The 12473-nt window shown below is 31.2% G+C and overlaps 1 protein-coding gene across 2 annotated transcripts; it reads left to right on the forward strand.

Annotated features, from left to right (window-relative positions):
• The first annotated feature begins 5911 nt into the window (after positions 1–5911).
• Positions 5912–10016, forward strand: LOC118040373 (probable protein S-acyltransferase 6). 2 transcript variants are annotated; one of them, XM_035047305.1, is made up of 9 exons: positions 5912–6107; positions 6670–6753; positions 6977–7078; positions 7168–7206; positions 8264–8610; positions 8737–8904; positions 8996–9259; positions 9337–9570; positions 9755–10016. In XM_035047305.1, exons 5-9 carry the CDS (start codon positions 8296–8298, stop codon positions 9902–9904), a joined length of 1131 nt encoding a protein of 376 aa, XP_034903196.1. In that variant the 5' UTR covers positions 5912–6107; positions 6670–6753; positions 6977–7078; positions 7168–7206; positions 8264–8295; the 3' UTR covers positions 9905–10016. The 2 variants fall into 2 exon arrangements, with proteins under 2 accessions (XP_034903196.1, XP_034903202.1); XM_035047311.1 differs by having other exon boundaries at positions 8264–8592.
• The last annotated feature ends 2457 nt before the right edge of the window (positions 10017–12473 follow it).

The raw sequence follows: 12473 nt of genomic DNA on the forward strand, positions 1-12473 counted from the left end.
AGTTTATTTGAACGAGAATCTTTGATTTTTCTTTTTCAAAGCATTTTAAAGAAATATATATATTTTTATTTTTATTTATTTTAAATTAATTTTTTAATATTTTAAATTATATATCAAAATAAATTTTAAAAAATAAAAAAATATTATTCCAATACATTTTTTAAATAAAAAATTACTTTAAAAATTAATCACTATAACAATACTAAACAAACTATAATATAATAATATTAAACAAACTCTAATTTAAATTTATTTTTTATATGTTATATATATTAAAAAAATAATATTTTAATATAATTTTTAAAAAATAATATCTAAGTCACTGTCGAATTAGACAAAAATGTTTTTTTTGTCCGCCCGCAAGAAATTACTAGGTTTCCTTGCATGGAGTTTTCTAGAGTAAAATGGAGGCGGAAAACTACTAAATTGCCCCCTACTTTTTAACCAATAAGGAATTGTGATGACGATGGTGCACAATTTATTAAAAAAAAAAAAAAAAAAAGCAGCCATGCAGTCTCCTTGTATGGTCCCAAGCGGGCACTGTACTTTCTTTTTCTTTTTCTTTGTCAGTGTCACGCTGAAAAGTGGTTTGTATACTGAAAAAAATTCTGGCTCCTAAAATGTACTTTATGAGTTAGAACTTAGAATGTCACTTGTGCATTATTCACGCCCATGATTTTTTTATGATTTTATTGACAAATTCTTTACAAGCATAAAACTTTTAAACAAAAGGTCACAATCTACGCATCCCAACTCTTCTTTTTTCTAGAATTTTCTCTCAATTCCCTCGTCCATTTATTCTCTTTTACACTCAGCAGCTCAGGTATTAAAAACTTTCTCATTTAGTTATGAAATATAACTTAATTAATCAAATTTTAAATTTAATTTTTAAAAATTATCAGTTCGAATATCATAAATCTCAATGCCATTAAAAATTTATATAATCATTAATTTTAAGACCTATAAAATTAATCAAAATACACGTAAGATAATTCAAACATTAATATTAATCTATATAAAAAAAATTATCATTTCACGTGAAACTTATCTTTTAGGTAAAGTCATCAAGTAAGGCTAATAACAATGCCCAAGTATCAAGCCTATACATGTTGGCTCGTGATTCCAACATGTGAAAAATCTAAAGGATCCTATTTGAAAAATCAATAATAAAAAAGAAAAACATATGAGAGACATTCATATTCAAGCATCAATGTACTTATTTTTACCAAAAATATAAATGACTTTATATAACAAATATATTAAAATATAAGGGGGTGTTATACAGTGTTAAACATTATGCACACACTCATAATATATTATGAACATGAGTAGTGCATTTAAAAAAAAAAATGGTTTTAAACTGTTATTTTACACAATTGAGCCCTTTTGAGTTTAAATTAGCACTCAATTGTTTTTTTTTTTTGTTGAAGGAGTGTTGAATTGAAAGACAGAGGATCGAAGTGGAAAAAAAAATAGATGGTGGCTTTGGAATTTGCTTTAAAAATTTATTCCAATCCTCCATCTTTTTTAACTATTAGGTAATCGATTTCTTTAATTTTTGAAACTTCAATGTTGGTATCAAACCTTATTTTCCTTGTTTTTCAGATTTTTTTTTTGTGGGAGGAGAGAAATGGGCTCATTGAATTCCAATGTAAAAAAAACATAATGTTGTTAGCGATGATTATAACCACCAAAATAATCAATTTTTATGTCAACCGATTTCATATAATGAGGAAAGTTTACATGAGGTGTTTTTTCTACCTTGAAAGTGCCTAAAAATATATGAGCTCAGAAAGTTTTTTGTTTCAGTTTGATTTTGGGTGTTGCTGTAGTTTTTTGTATTTTTAGATGTCATAGATTGATTTAACAAGTTTTCTAAAGGTTTTTTGTAAGTGTTTTAGGTAAAAAAAAAAAAAATCAGTTGAAAATTAGTTTTTTTATGAGGAAAAAAAAAACCCTATTTTTCTGGCCACCATAATGATTAAAATCTAAGAGCAAACAACACATCATCAATTTTGTTTTCAAAATAATTAGGGCATATCACATTCCATCCACCCCATTAGGACTTTTTTTGATGAGTCAGGCACTGGCTTGCCTTACAGGGCACATTCATTGTCCTCCTTCTATTTTTATTTTGATTTTTTTTAGTTAATACTTTTTTGAAAATAATTTTAAAGCTTAGATTTTTAATTAATACATCTCCTTAGTGTTTTGTTTTTTTTTGCATATTTATACTTTTTTAAATGTCAATTATTTTTTATTTATATTGGATATGTTTAATATTTGAAAGAGGTTAGTATAATTCATTTGTAATTTTTTATATAGATTAAATTTATTTTTAAAAGTAAAAAATATGTATTTTTATAATATTTTTTAATATATACAACGTTGCATAATATTTTTTTCCTATTTTCTTATTCAATAAATTTTATATATGTGTCAATTTATATTACAAATTGAATAAACAAATTCATTAAACATAATAAGATAAATTACTTGTGTTGCGATATTTAAATATCTTAATCTATATGTATCTCTCGATTTTTTTAATTTTATTTTTATTTATCATTAATGACTCTTTTTTTCATTTATTTACACAAAAATTCTTAATTTATTTAATTAGATGCGTGCATAAGTTTTTAGATTTATATTTAGGATTTTTTTTGTAAAAACTTGTTGGAAAATCCTATTTGTTCAAATTTTTATCATGTATTGATGTTTTCAATTTGATTATTATTCTTTTGATTTATAGTTTTTTTCCTTGATTCTTTTATAAAAAAATTATTTTTTTTTTATTTTTCCCTTCAATCTGAGTTTATAGTGTATTGTTTCCTTTTCAATTTGATCCTCATTATTTTAGTGTTTTTTCTTTTATTAATGTTTTTTATTCTTTTCAATTTAACTCTCAAATTGAAAATTTATTGTTGCCATTTAATTTATTTTTTTATTTAAATTTTAATCCTTATTATTTTAACTCAACCGTCATTGTTTTAATTGATATTTTTTATTTTTGATTTTTTGTGTAATTTTTTTTTATTTCATCATTTAATGTTTTATTTTCTAGGGTTTGGGCTTCATGATTTTTTTCATGTATAGTACTTCTGATCTAATGATCCGAATCATGAGTTTTGAAAAATTAACAGGGGTTGATATTTTTTTTTGTCTTATTTTATTTTTTAATATCGTCATCCAACATTGTATTATTTTTAAATGGCTATAGTTTTCTTTTATTTTTTTTTTCACATTGAATTATCCTAACCTCATAACCTAAGATATGGATTTATCAAGTTAATCCAGACTAGCACTTGGATACAGATTTTTTTCTATATTACCATGATCGTTTATAATGCATATGTTGGAGTTAAAAAAAAAAAAGGAGTAAAATACATATGTGTCGTCAACAATTTTTTTTAAAGAAAATATATATATATATATATATATATATATATATATATATATATATATATATTTACTCCCTTTTTTTTTAACTCCAACATATGCATTCTCTAACTCTATTTATTGATAAACATCAACTATAATAATAATAATTAATATATATATATATATATAAAAACTAATAATAGACACTTTTAAAAAACTACACCACACTTTAATAGACATAACATGAATATCAAACATAATAATAAAAATCTTTAGTTGCTTGCCTTCAATTCTTGGTGGATATCAAACATACTTTCCTTTTATCCTGGATATTACAGACAAATATAAACCATTATATAAAAATCATGAGCAAAAATTAATTGCTTGAAGATATATAAAAATAATTTTTTTTTATTTTTTAAAAAAATATTTTTGATATTGATATATCAAAAACAATTATAAATAACTAAAAAATAATTTCTAATAAAAAATAAAAAAAAATCTTGAAACATAATTTTAAACACAAAAACAAACAACTCAAATAAAAATTCCCATTGTCCCATGAATTGTTTTCTTGTAAGAAAATATCGTCTCGGCGCATCGAAAGGCTAAAGCCTTGGATATATATAGGCAAGTGATCTTCCACGGTGTGCAAGGGCCGGAAGGATATTTGGGCCCGACGATGAACCTTAAGGACCACCAAAGGATGGGTCAATTTTTTTTAAATTTTTTTTTTATCACCCTACTAATATTTTGAACCAATATTGTCAAATAAAATTAATAAAAAGATTTTTAAAATATTTAATTTGAATTCGTTTAATTCATTCAAAATAATATATCTACCTAACTCAACAATTCAAATGCTTTCTTACATAAAGAGCTCAATGAAGAATTATATATGCTCCCACCTCCTGGTTATCATCAACAGGGAGAGAATACAGTTTGTTGACTCCATAAGTCACTTTATGACCTTAAGCAAGCATCTCGTAGTTGGTTTCGCAGATTCTCATGTGCAATCCAAGAAATTGGATTCCAACAATCTCGTGCTGACTATTCACTTTTTACACAGGTCCGTGGGGATTCCATTACAATCATATTACTTTACGTCGATGATATGGTTGTTACTGGGAATGATGAAAAGGCGGTTCTCAACAGTTGCTTTAAAATTAAAGATCTTGGACCATTAAAATACTTTCTTGGGATCAAGGTAGTACGATCCAAGACAGGGATTACAGTATGTCAACGAAAATACACGTTAGACATATTAGAGGAAGCTGGGTTACTTGGAGCAAAGCCAGCTAAGGTACCCATAGAGCCTGACTTAGTATTAACAGATATAGGGAGTGCGGCACTTAAAGACCCTACTAGATACCGACATCTAGTTGGAAAATTGATCTACCTCACAATTAGCATATCAGAAATCACGTACTCCATGAACACACTCAGTCAATTCATGCAGGAACCAAAACTACATCATCTCAAGACTGCTCATCGACTCCTCCATTACTTGAAAGCAACCCCAGGACAAGGGTTATTATTTCCTTCAGATAGCCCGCTCCACTTGATAGGGTATTGTGATGCAGACTGGACAAGGTGTCCAATTACATGACGATCTGTAAGAGGATATTGCACCTTCCTTGGAAAATCACTTGTGTCTTGGAAAAGTAGAAAGCAGACAACAGTATCAAGATCATTAGCGGAGGCGGAATATCGCTCCATGGCTGCAGCTGCTTGTGAGCTTACCTGGTTGAGGTACTTATTGAAAGATTTGGGAGTATCACACCCTGGACCAGCAAAGTTGTTTTGTGATAATCAGGCGGCTTTACACATTGCCGCAAATCCAGTTTATCATGAACAAACAAAGCATATTGAACTAGATTGTCATACAATTCGAGAAAGAATTCAAAGAGGATAAGTCAAGACAGCGTATGTTCAAACTGGAAAGCAAATTGCAGATTTATTCACAAAACCATTGAGATCGCCAGCGTTTCATACACATCTCAGCAAGTTGGGTGTCATAAACATTCATACTCTAACTTGAGAGGAAGTGTTAAAAGGAAATGAATCTCATTAAGAAGAAAATTGTGGATCGGGATCAATGCACCAGATCAGCCTAGCATGATCTTAGGATCATTTTAATGTATAGTTGACATTCCTAGAATAGTTCGAATCCGTCTCTATATAATGGCTAGCCATTCTGTACAAACATACTTACTGCAATATACAATCCCTTTTTTCATTACTCTGTTATTTTCAATTATCATTCTGCTATTTTGTTTAAGGCTGAAGTGCCTTTATCCTTGTTATGATTCATGATTATTGAGCTAACTAAAAGCTTAATATTTGTGCTTCTCATCAGAATTAATCTTGTTTACGATTAACTACCATTTACATTCAAGTAGTTTCTGGGACTTGTTGAATTGATAGCACACAGACTCTCTCCGAGGCATTATTGTTGAGTTATATAACTTTTGGATGAGACCTCTGGAAAAACATATCTCTCCGTGTTCCAAAAATGTTCTCAGCAACTACATCATCATAATGTGCATAATGGAGGCTTGCTATTTTTCCTCTTCAAGATGGATTATATTGTTCTTAGATAAGGATTGTTAGCGAGCATTTTCAAACTCTTCCTTATAGATTTGCCGGTATCGACCTATTGAAGATGAGTTCAACAATCCTGCAGTAACAGAGTTACAGAAGTATTAAACTGATGAGGAATACAGGTGAGGATCTCCTTATGGTTTACCGCTCAGATATCGTTGTCCTGCAACAATCTTGTCGGTTTTTGAGACATGATATTCTCTTACCAGTTTCTACCTTGTACATCTATATAATATGTAGGGAAGCACACACATGAGATTTCAAATATATAAACAATGTCCCTATAACTTTATCAAAACTATCTTTTGCATAGTTCAAGACAAATATTCTGCTGTTTGCCCTATGTAAGATATACTGTCCAATACAGTGTGAATTTTTATAGGAAATTGCATCGATGCATCAAAATTCATGTTTCTTGGCAAAACACAGGAACTGAGCAAAATCTACATGCATTATTCATCCCAAATTCAATAATGGTTGGAATCCCATATTTTGGGAAACCTGATTTAACAACTATCTTGGAGAATTTCAATACGCATCGCAACTGCTCTCTCTTTAATATATATAAAAAAACTTTTTTTTGTCTGGGATTTACATTATAAGACAAACGAACTGTATATTAGCCAAGCTGGGAGGAATTTGTTTTGCTCATAACCATTGATTTCTTTTTAACTTGAGTTGCAGTGTTGCCATGGGGTTTTATATCCTGCTTCGAGCTGTTGACCGCTTTGCTGCTAATTATAACAGTTTTCCTGGGCAATTTGAAGGGTAAATACCTGAGAAACCTACCAGCTACTCTTTTTCCAATAAGCTATTGCATTCTATATATATATATATATATATATATATATATATATCCCTAGTACACTGCACGACATTTAAGTTTTTCTTGATAAAAAAGTAGGCTGCCTTAATTTTTAAAACTAGGCCATTTGAAGTTAATCTTAATGCTATCAGCTACAGGAGATCACAAATTTCCTGTTCTTTACAGCTCATAACGAAACAATTTGTTCCCATGGTGGGGACTTTCATGTTCGACGGCATCGATCAAAGGTCTCAATATTTGGCACTGTAGAATGCTTTGCTGGAACAGGTAAGCTCTTGCCTTCCATTTAGCGCAACTACCTGACAATCAAAATTTCTGTTAAGATTTGTACTCACCCATTTTGTTTCTAATGGCAGATCACCACTTCATAGGATGGAGCAGTTGACCTTTTGCAGGTAAAGAGCTTTATTACATCATTTAAAGGAGACATTCTTCACATTGTCGAGAGTTGCAGGGGAAGGCAGAGAGTTCTGCTGATGTTCAAGTTTTGTAAATGTAGAACTTGGCTTAGAAAGAAATTGAAATGTGTACAAAGAAAATGAAAAGGTCACAGGAAAAATTCCCGCCTTTCTTTAGCTGAAATATTCTTGTGACATTTTTATTTTTTTTGAAGAAGAAAGAAGAACATTCATTTGTCAGAATGAAGTATAATTTTCTCTAAATTTAGGAAGCTAACTAAACAGGAAAATCTAAAACTAATAATAATTTCTGGATTTTTCATTTCTTCGACTATCTTTGATTTCGATTTCTCAACCACATTAGTGGGTTTTCCTCACCTGTGAACCTCCAGGATCAATTTAGTAGTGGTCTAGCAGAAAATATAGCATGCATTTTCCTTGGATAATTGATCAAAAAGAAATAAAAGAGTCCTTATTTTCTAACTTGGAAAGAAGAGGAATGTCTATTAAAGCAATTGCCCCGTCCTATTTTGCCACTTCTAACATAAGAACTTGATGGCTGCATTTGTTGTTTTGAAGGATTAATTATCTGTACAGTTCAATCCTTTTATTTTGCATTAAAATCTACGTTGATGGAAATTAAGGTTCTGGTAACGCAATGTAAACGGCATATTTTTAAAAAAATTTGAATTTTTTTTTTTGTTTAAAATTAATTTTTCTAAATATTTTTAGATTGATAACAAAAATAATTTTGATACAAACAGACAAGACAAGACACCTTGATACAAACAGATATTTTGCACTTTCACTTTATCTTGGAGCTTCGGATGGAAAAGCATTTCTGGAAAAAAAAAAAAAAAAAAAAAAAAACCTAACAAAATGAGGATGATCAATGCTACTAAAAAAGTTATTTAGTTATTTTTGAGATTATAGGGACTAATTAATTAGTTATGATAAACTAAAGGGACAATCACAATTAACTCCTTTATAAGCCGGTAACCGCTATTCAGTTTTCGAAATTCAGTTATTTGGATCATATTTGTTTCCATTCCAGGAAAACAAAAGGGGACGGAAGAGATTTCAAAAATGAAGGGACTTGTGAATATTTCGCAAGTGGAAGGGATTGATGATGAAGATGATCTTGGGGTGGAACCCATTGCTCTTTCAAGTCCACCACCAGCACAACAGTTTGGACATGCTTCAAACAGGGACAACGACACAGAGAAGAGAACTCAAGGTTTACAGAACAAAGTGGCTATGAAGTTGGCTACGTTTATGGACACGATAAGACAGAATCTTGTGGCAGTCCAGAGGTTTGTTGAGGATCTGTGGCTACGACAATACGGCTGTGCAGGCGATCCAGACATAGCAAGGGCTTACCAGGTTTGGCCAGGGAATAATGTACGTTCCAACACTTGTTCTCACTTTCGAATTCAACAATCTCTAACACTTAGCAATCACCTTGTATAATCTGTCTGCAGTCTGTACTGCTAAAAGTGATTGCTGCTTGACTTTTTGTGCATGCAGGTGTTTTTTTTCCATGGACGACTCATATGTGGCCCGGATCCTAGGGGATTGCTGCTGACAACTGTTTCAATAATACTCTCAAGTTGGGTTTTTGCCATGTATAGTGAGGATGATTTGCCGCACGATTCTGGTCTTATCACAGCCTTTTCCTTGATTTTAACAGTAACTGTCAGTCCCTCTCATTTGATAAGATTAGCAGTAGTTAATATATTACTCGGCAAGGATCAAATTTATTTATTTATCTTTATTGGGAAAACAGGTTCTGGTCAACCTGTTTCTGGTTAGTACAATGGATCCAGGAATTATTCCTAGAAATGATGGATCATCTATCGAGGAAACTGCTGGCACGAGCGATGGAACCAGGAGAAAGAGGGTAACTGTTAATGGGGTAGAACTCAAACTAAAATATTGTCGCATTTGTAAGTTTTTTAGGCCTCCCCGGAGTTGCCATTGCGCCATCTGTGATAATTGTGTCGAGAAATTTGATCACCATTGCCCGTGGATCGGCCAATGCATTGCACTGGTATTAACACTACCAAAACTTCAATCCCTTGCAGTGCTGCATGCATGAATTCTGAAAGGTGATCTTTGTTTTTGCAGAGAAACTATCGATTTTACCTAACATTTATCATATCAGCCTTGATTTTCTTTGTGTACGTATTTGCTTTCTCTTGCTGGAGAATCCACCAAAGAATGCTCAGAACTGGCACTGGATTGCTTGGAATGCTGAAGAACAGTCCTGAAACTCTGGCACTAATATCATTTAGCTCTGCTACTATCTTGTTCTTAGGCGGCCTTACAATCTTCCATGTATTTCTGCTTGCAAGAAATCAGGTTGGCCAAACATATCCATTTTTTTTTCCTCAAAGTTTTTCGAATGAAGATCTCTGGTACAGTGTTCAAACCAGATACAATAGCAGATGATGTCGTATATATTCAAAATCTGCATCCATCAGTTTATCTGCATTGCTTGTATGTATTAGCTTTGATGGTTATTTTTCTGTGTATTTTGAGGCAGACAGGCTATGAGAATTTCCGTCAACGCTACACGGAGTCACAAAATCCATTTGACAAAGGGATTCTGAGTAATATCATGGAGGTTTTGTTTAAACCATTGCCGCCTTCTAGAGTTGATTTTCGAGCAGAAGTGATGATGCCAAGAAGGTAATCAATATGTCCGAGCAGGAAATTTAAGAGAAGGATTCCGTCTAATTTCTTTAATAAGAGCATGATTTGCCTTGTCCTTGTTTGTTTTATTCAGTCTAAAAATAACTTGGTTATGCCATTATTGTTGATTTTTGCTCATCGAAGAAATGGTCTCAATTCCAATCTCCATTAATCTGGGGAGCACGAAAAGCAGAGTGCTTGGGGTTCGTTGTGTCACAATAATGAGCGTCCACACCACACCACACCACACCACACCAACCACACCGCACCGCACCGTACCGCACCAACCACACCACAGAGCTGGTGTCTTGGTTCACGGAATGGCAGAGACTACATGTTGCATGTGGTCATGGCCATAGTGTGGGATGCTTACTGCTAGGGCCGCTTGGGATGGGCACCAATGTTGGCATTTATGAAGGCCCAGTAAGAGAGACCATGAGACATAATAACTTTGACGCTACAGCTAGATAATGGATATTTGGAAAAAGAAAAAAGAAAAAAGAATTACTATCATTTAGATCCATTGAGATATTTGGAATCATCAATGCACTTGTAGTTCGATGATATTCTAACAGAAAAGGTGGTGAAATCTCGGGTTCAAATTCAACCTTCATAAATATCTATTATAAAAGAAAAATTAAATATATTGAATGATTTAGATGGGCAAAAGTTTTGAAATCAATCATACATTAAGGTTTTATTAACGTGTCAAATTATAAGATTTAATATACTTGGCGTTAATTATATGTTGAGTTTAAGGTGTTGTTTGGTATAATATACTATCAAACCTAATATACTTAGTTTTAACTATGTACTCAACTCAAGTCAACATAAGTCTTGCAACTTGTTAGATCTAATATATTTAGACTTGGTCATATGTTGAGTTCAAGCCAATATGAGTTTGGCAAGTTATCATAGCCACCATTTTTAGGCTTAGCCATGTTCCGAGCTTAATATAATATGAGTCTAATAAACTGCTAGACTTATTTTTTTATATACTTAGTTAAACACTAGACTTAATTGATCTAAGTTTTATCTTAAATCTATTAATACAAACTGTTCATGTATAATCATTATCCTACAACTATATATATATATATATATATATATAGAAGGTCTTCCAAAGACCTTTTATATTTTAAGCTTATTAATGACTTGTTAAGAATATTTGTCCCTCATTAATAATATATTAAGGATTTTTCGAGATTTCTAACATTAATTATCTACTCCGTGGGTTATGAAAAAAGGAATATTAAGATAAAAATTTGATTAATCATTATTCAAACACTAAATAATTATATAAGATATCAAATTTTGGGATATGATTGGATTTTTTTAATCGCTTGAAGTTCATGAGCGATTTATAACACAAAACCACATTAAATTTATAATAATATTAAAAAAATAAAATCCTTTGTGTGTATGTGTTTAATTTGTCAAAGGTTCTAGTTCTTGATTGTTAATTACTAAATGAATTCCTAATACAACAACCAAATCTGATTGAATCTATAAAAAAAAACATTAGAAAGAACCCTTATTTTCTTTGGGTGTGTGTGATTTGTCAAAGGCTGTGGACTTGTAGTTCCTAATACATAAACCTGGCATCTAATAAAACAAGTACATTTGGCATAAGAATTAGCCGACACAAGCTCAAAATCAAAACTCAAGTAGGTAATTAAACAAGAGGCTGAATTACTTTATATGAAGGGAATAATGTTAGGGAAAAGGAAACAAAGGACACTACTTTTATCTTATTAGTGTTTGTCTCTCTATGAAATCATTGCTTCTAATTATATATATGTACATCTAGATAAGGAGTAGCTAGCCTCGTCCAATCTGAGTTTCTCGGCTGCATGCAAAAAAGAAAGAAGAACAAAAGGTATAAGCTGATTAAAGTACTATTGTGCAGTACAGAGTAAACAAGAATTAAAGCAAGGCATTAACATGCAATCATGCTTTTATCATCAGAAGTCCAACGCTTGAACATTTTGAGAGCGAGTTCTTAAAAAATAATATAAACCATATTCTAAATCTCATTTAATAACTTAAACTATTAGGTTAAAATAATTATTTGATATTGTATCAGAGCCTTATAACCAAGTGATCACGAGTTCGAATCTCACCATCTCTATTTATTTGATAAAAATTAAGCACATAGTAAAATAGGCATGTACATGTTTCAAGTTCAAAGGACTTTTACTTGAGGGGGTGTGTTAGAGAATAATATAAATCATATCCTAAAATCTCACTTAACAGCTTAAGTTATTGGATTAAGATGGTTCTTTAACATGGTATCAGAGCCTTACGACCAAGCGGTCACAAGTTTGAATCTCATCATCCCCATTTATTTGATAAAAATCAAGTACAGGGTAATGTGGGTTTGTGCAAGTTTTAAATTCAAAAGGCTTTCACTTAAGAAAATGTGTTAGAGAATAATATAAATTATATATTGAAACCTCAACTAATAGTTTAAGCTATTGAGTTGAGATGATTCTTTCACTTCTTTAACATGAGGAGTGGCTTTATTTCATGCCCAGAAGGTGGAAATTGGCAAGCTCTACACATTCTGC

The sequence above is a fragment of the Populus alba genome, chromosome 14 (genome assembly GCF_005239225.2).
Source record: "Populus alba chromosome 14, ASM523922v2, whole genome shotgun sequence".
Lineage (NCBI taxonomy): Eukaryota > Viridiplantae > Streptophyta > Magnoliopsida > Malpighiales > Salicaceae > Populus > Populus alba.